This window comes from Plecotus auritus (genome assembly GCF_963455305.1).
Source record: "Plecotus auritus genome assembly, chromosome: 1".
NCBI lineage: Eukaryota > Metazoa > Chordata > Mammalia > Chiroptera > Vespertilionidae > Plecotus > Plecotus auritus.
This window is the reverse complement of record NC_137770.1, coordinates 35,328,516-35,342,896: the sequence shown is the minus strand read 5'-3', so window position 1 is coordinate 35,342,896 and position 14,381 is coordinate 35,328,516. Positions and strand designations below refer to the sequence as shown.

Sequence of the window (14,381 nt, the reverse complement as noted above, 5' to 3'; positions counted from 1 at the left end):
CTTTTCTACTTCCCACCCAGGGCCCTTCAACTCCATACTATATCATTATCACAGATAATAAGTTGGATGTTTGTAGGTATATTACTGGAATGCATTTGTTTTTCCTATAGATCCCAGCCACATTTCAAACACATGACTTAGGTCACTATACAAAGGTAATCCATCAAACCTAGAGACAAGAATTTGATCAACATATGATATGCCTGGAATCCACAGTATACAATGTAATATAATCCTACTTTAATTGCACAGTATACAGTAATATAATCCAACTCTAATGGTTCAAATAACTAGTTTGACAGGTATTTTTTTCAATAAGATGATTGGTTGTTTGGTAGAATTAATGGACTATTTGAACTATTTTAGAAACATAAAAGTACTAAGACACAAGTCAAAGCTATATCAAAGGAATAAATCTGGGCTGATTTCTGCCAAGAAAAGTTATACTTAAAGAACAGTTACTTGCCCTAACCGGTTTGGCTCAGTGGATAGAGCGTCAGCCTGCGGACTGAAAGGTCCCAGGTTCGATTCCGGTCAAGGGCATGTACCGTGGTTGCGGGCACATCCCCAGTAGGAGGTGTGCAGGAGGCAGCTGATCGATGTTTCTCTCTCATCAATGTTTCTAACTCTCTATTCCTCTCTCTTCCTCTCTGTAAAAAAAATCAATAAAATACATTTTTAAAAAAAGAACAGTTGCTCAATAACTGTAATAACTACAGCAACCCCAAACAGGAAGCACTAAACTGAGAAATCAAAAAATAAGTCATACACATATGAAAAGAAGGGAGTTTTAGCTATGAGACTTTAATAACAATATGTCTGATCATGATATGCAAAGAACCATTTGAAAAATCCTGGTCTGTAAGTGCCAGATGAAGTGGATATAACCATACACTATTTTCACAGAACCACCACGAAGGAAATACAACTTAAACAGTACTAAAGAATAAATCACAACCATGCTCACAATTTAAGGAGAAAATTTAAAAATTTAAACCCAAAATTTGAAGCCCCAAAATGTCGTTATTTAGAGCATTAAGTTCTTGTGAGCAATGATCTCGCAAAGTGGAAGGTCTTCAAGAAGAAATACTTGACTTGAGGTAAGCCTTTAACAAGGCAGCATTGCATTCCTAAAGGCAAACTCTCCGTGACACCAAAGTGATGGAAGATTAGAGATTGAGGTTTTGCTTTGAAGGACTGTTTGATACCATACTGGAGATGATTATCTAACCATGTATGTCTTTGATTTTAAATCTACCCCTATGTTTAGACGCCAGAATGCAAAATGTGCATTTTTCTCTCAACAGAGAATGCCACCGGTCACCAGGTATTCTCTTAAGAGCCATTGTGTAGGCTGACAAGTACAAATCAGGAAACTCAACTAAGTATTTTCATTTCCAGGACCATTAGGAACACAGAGGAAAAGAGAAGGTCGGGGAAACTGAGTTTCTTACAAAGGAAGTTAAGTGCTTTTTTAAAGGAAATGTCTAGAGAATGGAGAGAAAGGTGAAACCAAACACAAGGTGCAAACACATACCTGACAATTCTCCCAGAGAACTGCACCTCTCTGCCTGGCCTCTGGAGGCACAGGGAGAAAGGGAGAGCTGTCAATGGGAAGAGCGTTCCATATTTCTCAGTATCTAAGCAGCGTCAACCAACAGGGTAAATTGTGTGATACTTCTCGATAACCCCACCCCACAATGCATTAAAAATGGACAAAATGCTGGACAATGCTCTTTGGGGTTTTGAGGGGCAGGGGGCTCTTTAACAGCAGGGCAAGTCATAACCCTCACACTTTCTCTGCTAACACAGAATAGGCAGTCAATGGAAACTCGCCGAGAAATCTGAATAAATAAAGCATTTTGAAAGTTTCCTTGGGAATGGACATGACTCGAAACCTGAAATGGATGACTTTGGGATATCTGTAAAGACAGTTCTTTGTATGAATGATGTTTAATCACCTTTAGTGAAATATATCTGAATGGAAACATTGCATGTAAAATGCACAGCAGCAATAATGGAGTACAAAAATATGAGACAAAGCAACAAGTGATGGTGCTTCCATGGCCAACAAAGATTAGAAAGGAGAGTAAAGCGCCACACTCTACACAGAGGCACTCCAGGCAGCAGAGGCTTGGCCCTGCTCTCCGGAGAGCTCTCTGGGTTAGGGCAGGAGGGTTTGCCTCATCTCTCCGGAGAGCTCTCTGGGTTAGGGCAGGAGGGTTTGCCTCATCTCTCCGGAGAGCTCTCTGGGCTGCGTTAAGGAGGGTTTGGCTCATCTCTGAATTTGCAGGATGCAAGTCCAACAACAGTTCTTGGCTTTCAACTTCCACCACAGGAAATTAGAGTAAGGGATGCATGATTAATCTTGGTCACAATCTATTTTTTCCCCTTAAGGAATATTATATCACAATCCAGAGTCATTGTGTGTGTGTGTGTGTTTTAAACATGTTCTACCCTGGTAATTGCATTTTGTTCTGAGTTCTGTGGTGACTCAGAAATTTCAGGATACTCTCTAGCTGAAGTAATTTTGTTGCATTTTCAGCCACGTCCTCCAAGCCTTCCAGTATATGCAGTTATCTTGATTGGTGAACAGGTTCTGATCCCTGTTTTAGGAATATGATGTCTGGGGCAATTTGAGGAGAGGGTCCCCAAGGCCCAGAACTGACTCCTGCCCAGAAGCCATCATAGCCCACTTAGCCTCCCAGGGGCCCTGCACGAGTCAGTCTTTTAAGTTCATGTTAATTCTTTGGAGAAATAATAAAAACCCTTTCATGGCAAGGCGATAAGTTTGTGGCAGCTTTGTAAATACACACCTAAAAGTACCACCCACTACCACTTTCTAAATCAATTATTTTTAAGGAATTGGATATTTTTTCTCCCTAGAGGAGCCCTGGGCCAGAAGGTTCAAAATTCTACATTCTTCTCATCGCCTGACTTAAATTGTTTTTTGTTCTGAGTAAACAGTAATTGCTGTGTAAGGACATCTCAGCAGAATTTTATCCCAGTTGAAATAGTCCCTGTTTCTCCCCGTGTAATCTCGACAGAGGAAACTATCTGACAAGGGAAGGATGGCTGACCTGCTCATGGTTGGCTTTCTTGCAATCTTCTTCTTACGTAATGACTTTTCTATGTCTACTTATCATAATTAATGGAATATTATTTCATGTCCTTTGTAACCTTGCAATTTGTTTTGTGCCATATTCTAACTTTTAAGTCATTAGTCTTTTCTCCTATTTTCATTTCTGGATAGTCTGAGGGTGTCTCCAGCAACCAGTTAAGGAAACTGCCTTCCCAGGCCTCTGTAAAAATGGGAATATTGTCTAGCCCTTTGCCACTCAAAGTGTCATCCAGGAACCAACAGCATGAGCATTTCCTGAGAGCTAGTTAGGACTATAGAACCTCAGGCCCACTCCAGACTTAGTGAATCCAAATCTGCATTTCATTTTATTATTTTTAATTTTTTTTTTTAATTTCAGAGAGGAAGGGAGAGGGAGAAACATCAATGATGAGAAAGAATCATTGATTGGCTGCCTCCTGGAGGCACACCCCACACTGGAGATCAACCCTGCAACCTGAGCATGTGCCCTGACTGGGAATTTAACCCTGACCTCCTGGTTTATAGGTCGACGCTCAACCACTGAACCATGCCGGCTGGGCCCAAATTTGCATTTTACTAAGACCCTGGGTGATTCATGTGCACAGTAATATTTGAGAATGCTGATTTATGAGACAGCCAAGTTTGTCACCGCCTTTACATCCAGACACATCACTACCTGCTGAAGAAACCATCAGCTTTGCTTGCCTCTCAGATGCTCCCTTCTGGGTGTTCCTTAAGCTAATATTTGAGTTGTTCATTTACTGGATGGATAAAAAGGTTTTTGGAAGCCCTCTCTTTTTTTGTCATGTGCTGCCCAGCTGCAGAAAAGGAAAAGGCAAGTTTTGGAATCAAAAGAGAAAGATCTGCTCACTCTGAAGGACTGCTATTCTGAAAGCCTCTCTGGTGTTTATAAGGGAAATTTTAAAAAATGCTCCCTAGAATGGTTTTCCATGAAGAAATAAGAGAGATTCATATCACAGGAAGTTAGAAAAAGGAGATAAGACACATTTCTGAGGCATAAAGTTTCTGGTGAAACGTCATTAAGACACAGCACTCTCGATGCCAGAATAAGAATGAACTGCAAACAGCTTGCCCTCTAAACAGAGTTCTTTCTGTTTGCAGGCCCCGAGCGCAGACCAGAGTTGTAGTCACCTATTCAACAGGTTTTTACTAACCATCACAGGGGACCAGCTTTGTTCTCGCACCCACATCCCACCTTGTGTACAAGAGCCCTTTAAGAAAGTACACCCTTGTGCGCGCGCACACGCATACACACTGAAGCCTGCCATCTAATTCAAGTCCCACTGTTGCCGGAGAAGTTCTGAAGGCAAATCATACCTCCCTTCAAACAAGTGAAGAAAGAGCACGAGGGTTGCCCCTCCCTCTGCACCTGGAAATGGCAGAATAAGCACCTGATGTCACTGAGCACAGCCAGTCCACACGGTGTCACCTCCTCTGCCCAGGACCGGCTTCAGCTCCCTGCAGCAGCTTCCCTTGGCCCTGCCGACAGGTCTGCCTTCCCTCTCTAGGCTGCAGGAACCCACTTGTCTTCAAGATGCTGTTATACTGGAAGGCTTGTAAACTGGGAAAGTGTTTATATCTGGGAGCAGCTTGGCTACCCAATGTGGCTGGCGTTCTTGGAAGGGTTTAATCAAATCCAAAAACAGAGTCTTATCAAGGATTATGTTCATTATTGCAGATGCACCCCTGATTTCTTGCTCACAACCACTGGTGCGAGCTGCCAAAAGTGTCTCACACCGGGGACTGCCTGCCCTCCTGCAGCCTGCCACAGCCCTGCACACCCACACATCCACTTCCTTCCCCAGGCCATACAGTAAAGTCTATTTTATCTCCTTCAAGAGAAATGAATAAGGCGAGAGAACTGGCATCAATAATCAATCTCCCTTCAAGAATCTATTCACCTGTAATTTTTAAATGTTTGATTCGCTGTCCCTTTACTATGACAATAACATGAAATCCCAGTCCAAGATATCTGAGAGCCTCTCTTCATTTGAATAAAAAATGTTTCTACTGAATGAAGCACATTGAAATAATTAAGTGCAGCCCTAGTTGGTTTGGCTCAGTGGATATAGTGTTGGTCTATAGACTGAAGGGTTCCAGGTTCCATTCCGGTCAAGGGCACATGCCCCGGTTGTGGGCTCGATCCCCAGTAGGGGCGTGCAGGAGGCAGCCCATCAATGATTCTCTCTCATCATTGATGTTTCTCTCTCTCTCTCTCTCTCTCTCTCTCTCCCTCCCTTCCTCTCTGAAATAAATTTTTAAAAAAGAAAGAAAGAGTTAAGTGCTACAGAAGAGGACCCACTGGTTTCTGTCGCTCCGCCTGTCTGCAGCTTCCAGAGGTTGGCGTGAGTGGACGGGTGCTGCAGTGGTTCCTTTGGCTGTGTCCTGAAGCTGGCTCGGGATTTGTTAATGCTGGACTCTGCAGCCGATTCCAGCTGGACTCGGTTCTCATTACCTGGTACTTATGTTTCAAGGGGGAGACGTTTCAGCATTAGCTTCTGAGCTTGCTCAAGCAGGAGCCCAAAGCTGAGCAAAATCTTCAACTTAAAAAATTTCCCACGTATCTTAAAAGGCTGGATGTCTTAATTCCACACAGTAACATTGGTCCCCCAAAATATTTTCATTTCAATGTGCAGATTCCAAGAGGAGATGGAAGTTGGAGGTTTAAAAGAGCCTCGAAGCTTAGCTCACCTTCCTTTGAAGCTGCACCTCACCGTGTTGTAGACACCTCAGGGATCTGCGTAACCAACACAGTGAGGCATGATCTGTTCATGCGTTTCCTGTAGAGAGAACGTGCAGACAAGCAGGGTTAAATTTCCATGTTAAGTGCGTAATCCTGCATGTACACTTTCTCAGGATAATGACTATTTACGATACACCCACATCCTTTATTGTGGTAGAGTATATTTTAGGTGAACAGATGCTCTTTCAAATGATTTTAAGTTGTATATTATTTGCAACTTGGGGATATTTTCATCTGTTCCTTGCTGGAAATCCTATCTTCAACATCATCCAAAAAAAAAGTTATCATTCTCATTTTGGTAATATTGGTATTCTTTGTTGAAATAAAATGCTTTTTTCTCTTTCGGGGAATGTTGTCTGGTTGGTTGGTTGACTTTTGGGAGGTGGTTGTATTGCAGGTGTGAATGACTTTCCAGAAGCCCCAATTTTTTTTAATTTATTTTTATTGATTTCAGAGAGAGGGAAGGAGAGGGGGAGAGAGAGAGAAACATCAATGATGAGAGAGAAACATTGATCGGCTGCCTCTTGCACATCCCCTACTGGAGATCAAGCCCACAACCTGGGCATGTGCCCCAAGTGGGAATCAAACTATGACTGACCTCCTGGTTCACAGGTCAATGCTCAAGTACTGAGCCACACTGGCTGGGCCAAAAGCCCCAACTTTTTAACAATCAAGGACAAAGCATGTAATTGATTCTGTGTATCAGGAAGTCTTTTTTGTTAACTCAGTTACCCAGTATGCCAAAGAAGTGGCACAGCCGGAAGAACTTAGAGTCAAATATAAAGCCAAAACCTTAGGAACTGTTTACTGGACGCCTCCTAATGAGGACCTGGAACAGAGACTAGAATGAGCCCTCGGATTCTTCTCCATTGGAGACAAGTCTCTGCCTTACCCTCCCATCACAGTGCTTTCATGTGCTCCTCTTGCTCTCATCCTTTCCCTGTTTCTTGTTCCTTTAATAAAAACCATCTCCCCAGAGGCCTTTAGCAGCCCCTTCGCTCCAGAATCGCTACAACCAACCATTAAGCCTAGACCTTCAAACAATCACATTCATTTCCATCAATGAAGCTAATAAACCCAAAAGTAGAATGAGCTGTGAGAATCTATATTCTCCATTCAAAAATGCTCTCAAGAGGGGGAATCCGGGAAATTCCCCTTACCTTTTGTTAATTGCAAAATAAACGTATTTCCAAGAGTAAGGAGCTGCTGAGAGTTGGTTTTATCCAGAGCTCCCCTACAAGCACGGGGCCATCATTCCCCTACACCCAGTGTTCGCATCACCTGGGCAGCGAGTTGCGAGCACACACCTTCCTCTCGGCAGCAGTCTCTCTGAATTCCCCTCAGAGGCCCTACTCCTTTCCCCCCTCCGTCTCTCCTGGTGTGAGCTGTGATTTGAGCAACAGTAAAGTGTTGTCTTCCTAGAGGTTATACAGGAAACTAGAGAAAATCTGCAACCTCTATAAAACAACCCCAGTGTGCATTAAGCACCTCCAGCAGAAGCTGCAACTTGCTCATCAGTGTGGAGAGAGGCTGACAGCAATAAATGTAAAGGCTTCTCCGGGCAGGAATGACTCGGAAGGAGCTCTCCGAGAAGGCATCGTGCTCCCGGAGGGAGAGTTTGGTTCTGGGTCAGAGAAACCTGGCGCGTGCTGTCTATCAGCTGTCTCTCTGGGGCAAGGTGCTTGACCTTTCTGAGCTTCGGTGTCATCATCTGAAGAAGGGTAACAACAACAACTCTGAGTGTGGTTGACACAAGAATTACAAAAAATTAATATAAAGGGTCCTGCTTATGGTCAGAAATCCATAAAATGCAGTAATATTTATAGCTTTATTCCCCAAACACGGTGCCTTGCACAAAACTAGAGTTAATAAATATTTGTGGAAGTGGAAGGAGTGAAAGAAGGAGAAAGGAAAGGTGAAGAGAGAAATTTGAAAAGATTTGAGTTTAGCACTGACAGAGATCGTCTCCTTTTAATAACTTTTGTGATTACAATGTGTATTTACTATAGAAGTGTTTGAACACCACGGACTAGGAACAGCCCCAGAGACCCTGCAGATGGGAGTGCCCTGGCTGCCAGGCGCTCTGCTGCCTGGTACAGCAACCATGCCGCTTACAGCCACGTGTCACCACCGGTCTGCTATTCCAGAACCCCGTTCCCTTCCCCTGACACCGAGAAGCTCAGTCTCAGGGCAGTTTCTCCTGCCATCACCCCCAGTCTACAAAGGACCGCCACTATCCAGCTTTCCTGTGAGGCACGCGCCCCTCACCTGTGCATTCCTTATATTGCCTTATTGAAGGGCGTGTCCACAGGACCCGCCAGGTGAACGTAGCGCCCTGATTCCCAGGAGGCCAGCATTTATGGAATGAATCCATGGGCTCCCTCACTCTCTGCCTTCCCGTTTGATTCAGCAGGAGATCCAGGCATGGGAGCAGAGTGAGGTGAGGGATGTGCCAGCCTCCCTCCCCACCAAGCCTCACTTTGATGATGGCTGCATCTTCCTATGCATCCCTCTCCTACAGTTCTCTCTGGGGTCTGATGGTCACTTCCCCCTTCTTGTTCCTTTAGCCTAGGGTTGCCTGTTGCTTCTAAACAAGTGTTTAGAAGTGTTTCACAGCCCTTGTTGGTTTCCCTAACTCTGCTCAAACTGTCCTCAATGTCCCACTGCAGTGCATCATTTGTTTACTGCCAGGACCCTTACTGATGAATTTCTCAAATTCTGGCAAGCCATAACCTCTGCCTCTTCACCCTAAGTTTCCTTAAGAAGCAGCCCTTTCTCTCAAAAAGTCCCGAGGGACGTTCTCCGGGATGGGTTGAGAACATTTGCGTGGTGTTACCCCGAATTATCTCCTGTCACCGCCCACCGCCCCTGCAGAGGCCCCAGGCACTCAACTACTTGTCATGCTAGGGTTGACTTTCTTGCCTCCCAAACAGACCTGCACTAAAGAGTGGGGTGGATTTTGCTCCCGGATGTCCACTTCAGCATCCCAGTCCCTGACCATCAGTCCCAACTTGTGCTTTACTGTTCTTGTGGGGACTCATTGTTCCCCCACTCACAGAGGACTCCTGGCTCCCAGCTGTGATGCGTCAGCGGCAGGAACACAGACGGAGCCACTTCAGGGACTCATGCTACCCAGCTGCCTCCGTGTTCCTTACTAAACACGACATCCGACATTCATGTAAAAGTAACCTCCTGGTTCATTTTAAAGAGGGTTTGTTGTTATCCCAGGTGAATTAAAAACTATTTTGGAAAGTTCTCATCAATTCACAAGACAGAAGACATGCTTTATTTGCAGTAATAAGATTCTTACGGCATATTGTGGATAAGGAACAAGGTCAATGTCAACCCCCAAAATGTCAGAATTAAAGACACTTGCAAAGCACTAGAGTTTTAAGAGTCCCAGAGAACCAGCTGCCAGAGGCTTCAGAGAGGGCAAAAGCTACACAATCACGTTCCCCGAGCCAGCAATGCAGTCTTACCCCTTACAAACATTTTTTCTGAGTTTGAAAAAGAAATCACAATTTCCATTTAAAATAGGCTAAATGGGAAAGAATATTTGTGGTTCATCATTTTGGGCTTAGCTTTGGGAGAGCATCCCATGAGTCTAAAAACATGAGTTCCGTTTTGTAAGTGTTTAAGTGTAAATGATAGCTGCCGTTCCCTATTATTTCAGACCTTTTGTTTAGAAGGAACCTCTTTAGCAAGGATCTTGAGGGGACTTAGGGAATTTTGCTTGAAAAATGAATCACCCAAATCCAGATTCCTTTCCTTTTGAGCTACCATTTCCCTACCTTCTTTAATAATTGCTCAGTTCAAAGGAGAGGGAGTACTTTCTCTAAGGAAGCGTGCAGTAGGATTTGGGGTGGAGGCATGGGGACTAAAGCATTGGTTTTATTGATTTCTGGCCCTTTCGTCATCAATCTATTGGAGGCCAGTCATTAAGGAGGACATGAGAACTTAAAGACTTTCTAGCCCCGTTGCCTAATTCCCCCCACTGCACTTAAACCATTGGCATGTTATCAACCCACAATGGTGCTATACAAATTATGTCCTGAGCTTCACGGTAGAGAAAAATTAATTTGCAGGTGTGTGACCCGGAGAAATTATTCTAGTGAAGGCGCAAATATGGCTTTGCATCGTTAGCTGTGTGCTGCCTCCGGGCCTGGTGCCTGAGCTGGACCCAAGGGAGACAGGCAACCTCCTCCGCGGTGTGGTCCAAGTTAAACAGTCCTCGAATCCAGGGGTAATCGCTGCTGGTGCTGCCCATGCCGGGGGGTCTGCGAGGCTCAAGGCTGCCATCGTGCTGCAGGCCACGCCAGCGTCAGATGGTCTCGCACTCAGTGGTGGCCGTGGAGCAGGCCCCGCAGTCACAGCGGACGGCCACGGGGTAGGTGTAGAAAGGGTCAACCCCCGGGGCACAGTTGGGCAGCTTGACTGTCACTTGTTTGGTCTCGTTGTAGGTACAGACTCGATGGTGGGCTTCAATGTAGGGGGGCTCCAGAATAGGCTTCTGTCCCCACAGGTAGAAAACAGGGAACCATTAGAACAGCGATATTCAACCGAGGTGCCGCAAGAATTTTTAAACATGCAATACCTGACTATTTAGTCAGGGCACTGGCCTCTTTTCCCTTATGGTCAAATAAAAGAATGACAATAGCCAAGATAACAAGAGCCATCCGGTATGGGGCAGACTTTTACCCCCCCCCCCTCCAAAAGTTGTTTTTATCTGGCATCCAAGTTTAATGCATTGTGGTTTTGTTCTGTTTTGGGTTTATTTTTTGCTAAATCTGGAAACCCTAAACCTAGGCCATGAGCAAAGGCTATTTTCAGCAATGTTCGACCTTCAAAGTAAATGCAGCCACTTTCTCATCATGAACATCCTATTTTCAGATGTGCTCCCAGATAAAAATAAGTGCTTTTTATCTCAGAAATTTTCAGATTGCTGGGAAAGTAAATCTCATCCTTTTATTTATTTTCTATAAGTAACCTCCCTTTTCACAGCACCATAAAGGCATAAATAAAAGCTACCTAGCATCAAGGAGAATCCTGTCTCTAATGGCCTTGCTGCCTCCATTTCTCCTGGGACCTCCTCTGGGTGACCATGATCCAATTAAAGACATTCATCAATAAATAAGGAGAAGAGAAGACAGAATTGAGGAAAATGGTGGTTTGAGACTTGGGCCCAGAAAGACCTCCAAAGAACCCACAAATGGAATTGGAGCAGAGGGGTCACCATCAGGCCAAACCCTGAATATGAGAAGGTGTCAAAGTTCCCTGAGTATGTGTGATGTCAAGTCACAGCCACAGTATCCTTAGCAACTACTTTTCATTTGGCTACTCGGTCTCAAGCCCCTAAAGGATGCAAAAATAAAACTTCATTTCGTGTTTCATTTAATTCGGAGGTTTCATCACCATAACCCAGTCCCCGTCGTGGGGCCATCATTTATCTAAGTGACAGCAGATTGCTGTCTTAGTCCCTGAACAGCTTTCCTAATGGCAGTGTGTCTTCTCGTGGTGCTCAGGGCTTCTAAGCTGGTGTTGATTAAGCCAGAGGATAAACACCGTAACTCCAGGGAGAGTCCATCCCATGTAATTCAACAGGTATTTATGAATGCCTTGTTCGTCCATGACTTTGACAAGAGCTGTAAAAGGTGCAAGAATTTACCTATGCCCTGAAAAAACTTCAAATCTGGAGTTGTATTGTGGGCAAGGAAGTAAGAAGCAAGGCAGGGTAGAGTCATAGGCTGGCCAGGGAGTCAGCTCTGGAGATGGGCCTCAAAGAAGAAGTCTGATCATGACAGGTGGGAATGAGAAAGGCTACAAAAAGAACCAAAGGTGAGATCTCATGAAGGGTGTTGAATAAAACCTTTAAAAATCAATCTGACAAGGCCAGGCCTCAGGCTATGGATAACCGCTGGGGAAACAGCCAGGCTGTCACATTGCTAAGGACCTTGAAAGTTGGGCACTGAATTGGCAGTAGTGGGTGGTCCTTAATGATTTTTGAGATGGTGACAAGATCAGAGCTGGTCCTTCATTATAACCAATTCAGAGCTCAGGGGGAAGAGTTAGCAGTCACTCCGTGTAATTTGATGGGGTGCTGAATGGCCTTCTTTCTTCTCACCCAGCAAACACATCCTCATCACAGCCCTATAGGGTTCTAAATTTGAGATTTTTATCCCCATTTTAAATGCAATGCCACTGAAAAGGCTGAATATAATTCAATATAAAGGAACTTAATGGCTCTGCCAGTGATAATCCTGAGTGGGTGGGTGGGGCGGGGGCAGCGCTTTGGAGAGGCACTGAGGAGGGACTGAAGACCCACCCTCGCCCGCTATACAGCTCAGGGCTGTCTCTTGGCTGGCTTCATCACAGCAGGGAGAACACTGTGAGCGTTTTGGTTACATGCTTGTACCAAGAATTTATTCCCACCTTTGCACTACAGGAATAAACATGACTCCGCAGTTACTTAGCCCTCAAATTCCTCCACGTCATCTGTAAAGTGGGTAGAGTAATAGCACGTCCTAACCTCCCAGAGATGATTCCCAAATACACAGATACACGCAAGTAAAATTATTAATTTTATCAATGCATTGTCAGAGGGACAAGATCGGGTTTCTTTCAGGATTTTTGGAGCATGCCAAATAATTGTGTGAGTTTTTTAATTGATTTCAGAGAGAAGAAAAGAAAGGGAGAGAGAGATAGAAATATCAATGATGAGAATCACTGATCAGCTAAGTCCTACACACCCCCTACTGGGGATCGAGCCGGAAACCTGAGCATGTGCCCTGACAGGAAATCAAACCTAGACTTCAGGTCCATGGGTCAACACTCAACCACTGAGCCACACCAGCCAGGAAGATAATTGTTATTTTTTTTAAATCTGCAGGAAAAAGCAGATGCTTAGAAATCAGGCCAGTGGACCCGTACTGGACTCACCTCCCAGGTTTCACAGCGGCCCCAGCAGGCATCGGTGGTGATCCGAAGGCCCCTGCAGCCCGGCTTCTTGGCCAGGAAAGTAAACTCCCTGACGGCACAGCCCACAAAGGTACGCAGGTTCCCGCTGGAGGTGCTGAGGACACAGCAGCAGCCAGCCAGGAGGAGGAGGGCCATGGGGCCGAGGAACAGGTATGCCAGCTTCATGCTGCTCCCCGGGAGAGGGAGAGGAAAGAGAGTCTGTTAGCTGATCCAGCTGCCCTCCGTGGGGCAGCCAACGAGGTTGATACCAAAGGGACCTGGCTCTTAGCATTTCAGAAGAAATAAGCCAAGAAATTGCAGATGCCCACGAACTCCACCACAGGGCCCTAAGTTTCCTCTCACTGACTCCAGTATGGATTCCATGGGCCCATGTGCTCACTGGACACCCAGCCCTCCAAGGGCATCCTCAGGCTTTTCCTTATCATGGCGCAACTGCTGGACTGGACTTGGGTGTTTAAAAAAGCTGTTCCAATGAACACAAAATATGAATCACACCCCAAATTATGCATATCCTAACATAATACATGGATACACACACATTATTTTTCTTCAGATCCACTGTATTTGGTGCCATGTTACATGTTGGCTTAAAATTATATTTTCAGTGTCATGGATGTGGAATCAAGGTGGGGAGGTAGGTAAATAACAACTGTACGCCCTTCTATATTTTTACTAGCCCAACCCTCCACAAAGCCTGGACATGCACAGATGTTATGAAACCTGGCACCTGGCTTGGTGGCCATCCATAACAGTGTGTCCCCCTTCACTGCCCGATGCCTCCGCCCTGTGCCTCTGCTGTAATGGCACCTCGTTGTGATTCCATTTAAATCCAGATGATGGAAAGCTCGGAGGTGCTAAAACATAATCCCAGTCTCCTGTCAGTCTGTCCTCTTTGCATCTTGGTCATTTCCTGGCTCTTTCGGGAGCCAGAGTCTCTCCCTTCACGCTCGGCCCACTAGACAGACCATACCTGGGTGTTAAAGTGAGAGTGGACATTGTACTTATGGAATACCCCCGATTCATTGTCACTTAAAACAGGTTGCAGAGTTATTTATCTCCAAACCTGATCTCCCAGCTCCTGCTTCTGACCTGTCACCTGAGCAGGGCTCCTTGGACTTCCCCTTGTGAGGAACGAAGTGACAGAGATGAGATGCACTCACCTGCTCTTGCTGGAGCCAACTCTTCTCTTAGAGCTCACACTTGCCCAAAGTCTCAGCAAGTCACGATGAGTGGTAGAAGCTCGCCCTGGGTAAATGTCTCTACCCTCTGTTACTGGGCTGCTTGACTGCTCAAATATATAGGAAAGGGCTTGTCAATCAACACAAAAGAGAGGCAGATCCTTACAGGAACCACTGAACACATCAAAGACCTGGGATATAAAGCAGGTCTCTATTTTCCAAAACTGATCAACTTAAAGGGTGTTGTTTTGTTTCTTAACATCACCTACTGAAACAGAAAGTTACCTCGGTGGGTGACATAATCCTAGGGAAACAGTCAAAGGTAGTTCACCTAGCTCTAGGGACAACAAATGCACTGGGGCAA

At 45.1% G+C, this 14,381-nt stretch overlaps 1 protein-coding gene across 1 annotated transcript; it reads right to left on the bottom strand.

Annotated features, from left to right (window-relative positions):
• Positions 1-10,185: 10,185 nt before the first annotated feature.
• GPHB5 (glycoprotein hormone subunit beta 5) lies at positions 10,186-13,004 on the bottom strand (the record flags this gene model as incomplete). The annotated part of the gene is made up of 2 exons (XM_080674321.1): positions 10,186-10,374; positions 12,801-13,004. 2 exons carry the CDS (start codon positions 13,002-13,004, stop codon positions 10,186-10,188), a joined length of 393 nt encoding a protein of 130 aa, XP_080530447.1.
• Between the last annotated feature and the right edge of the window lie 1,377 nt (positions 13,005-14,381).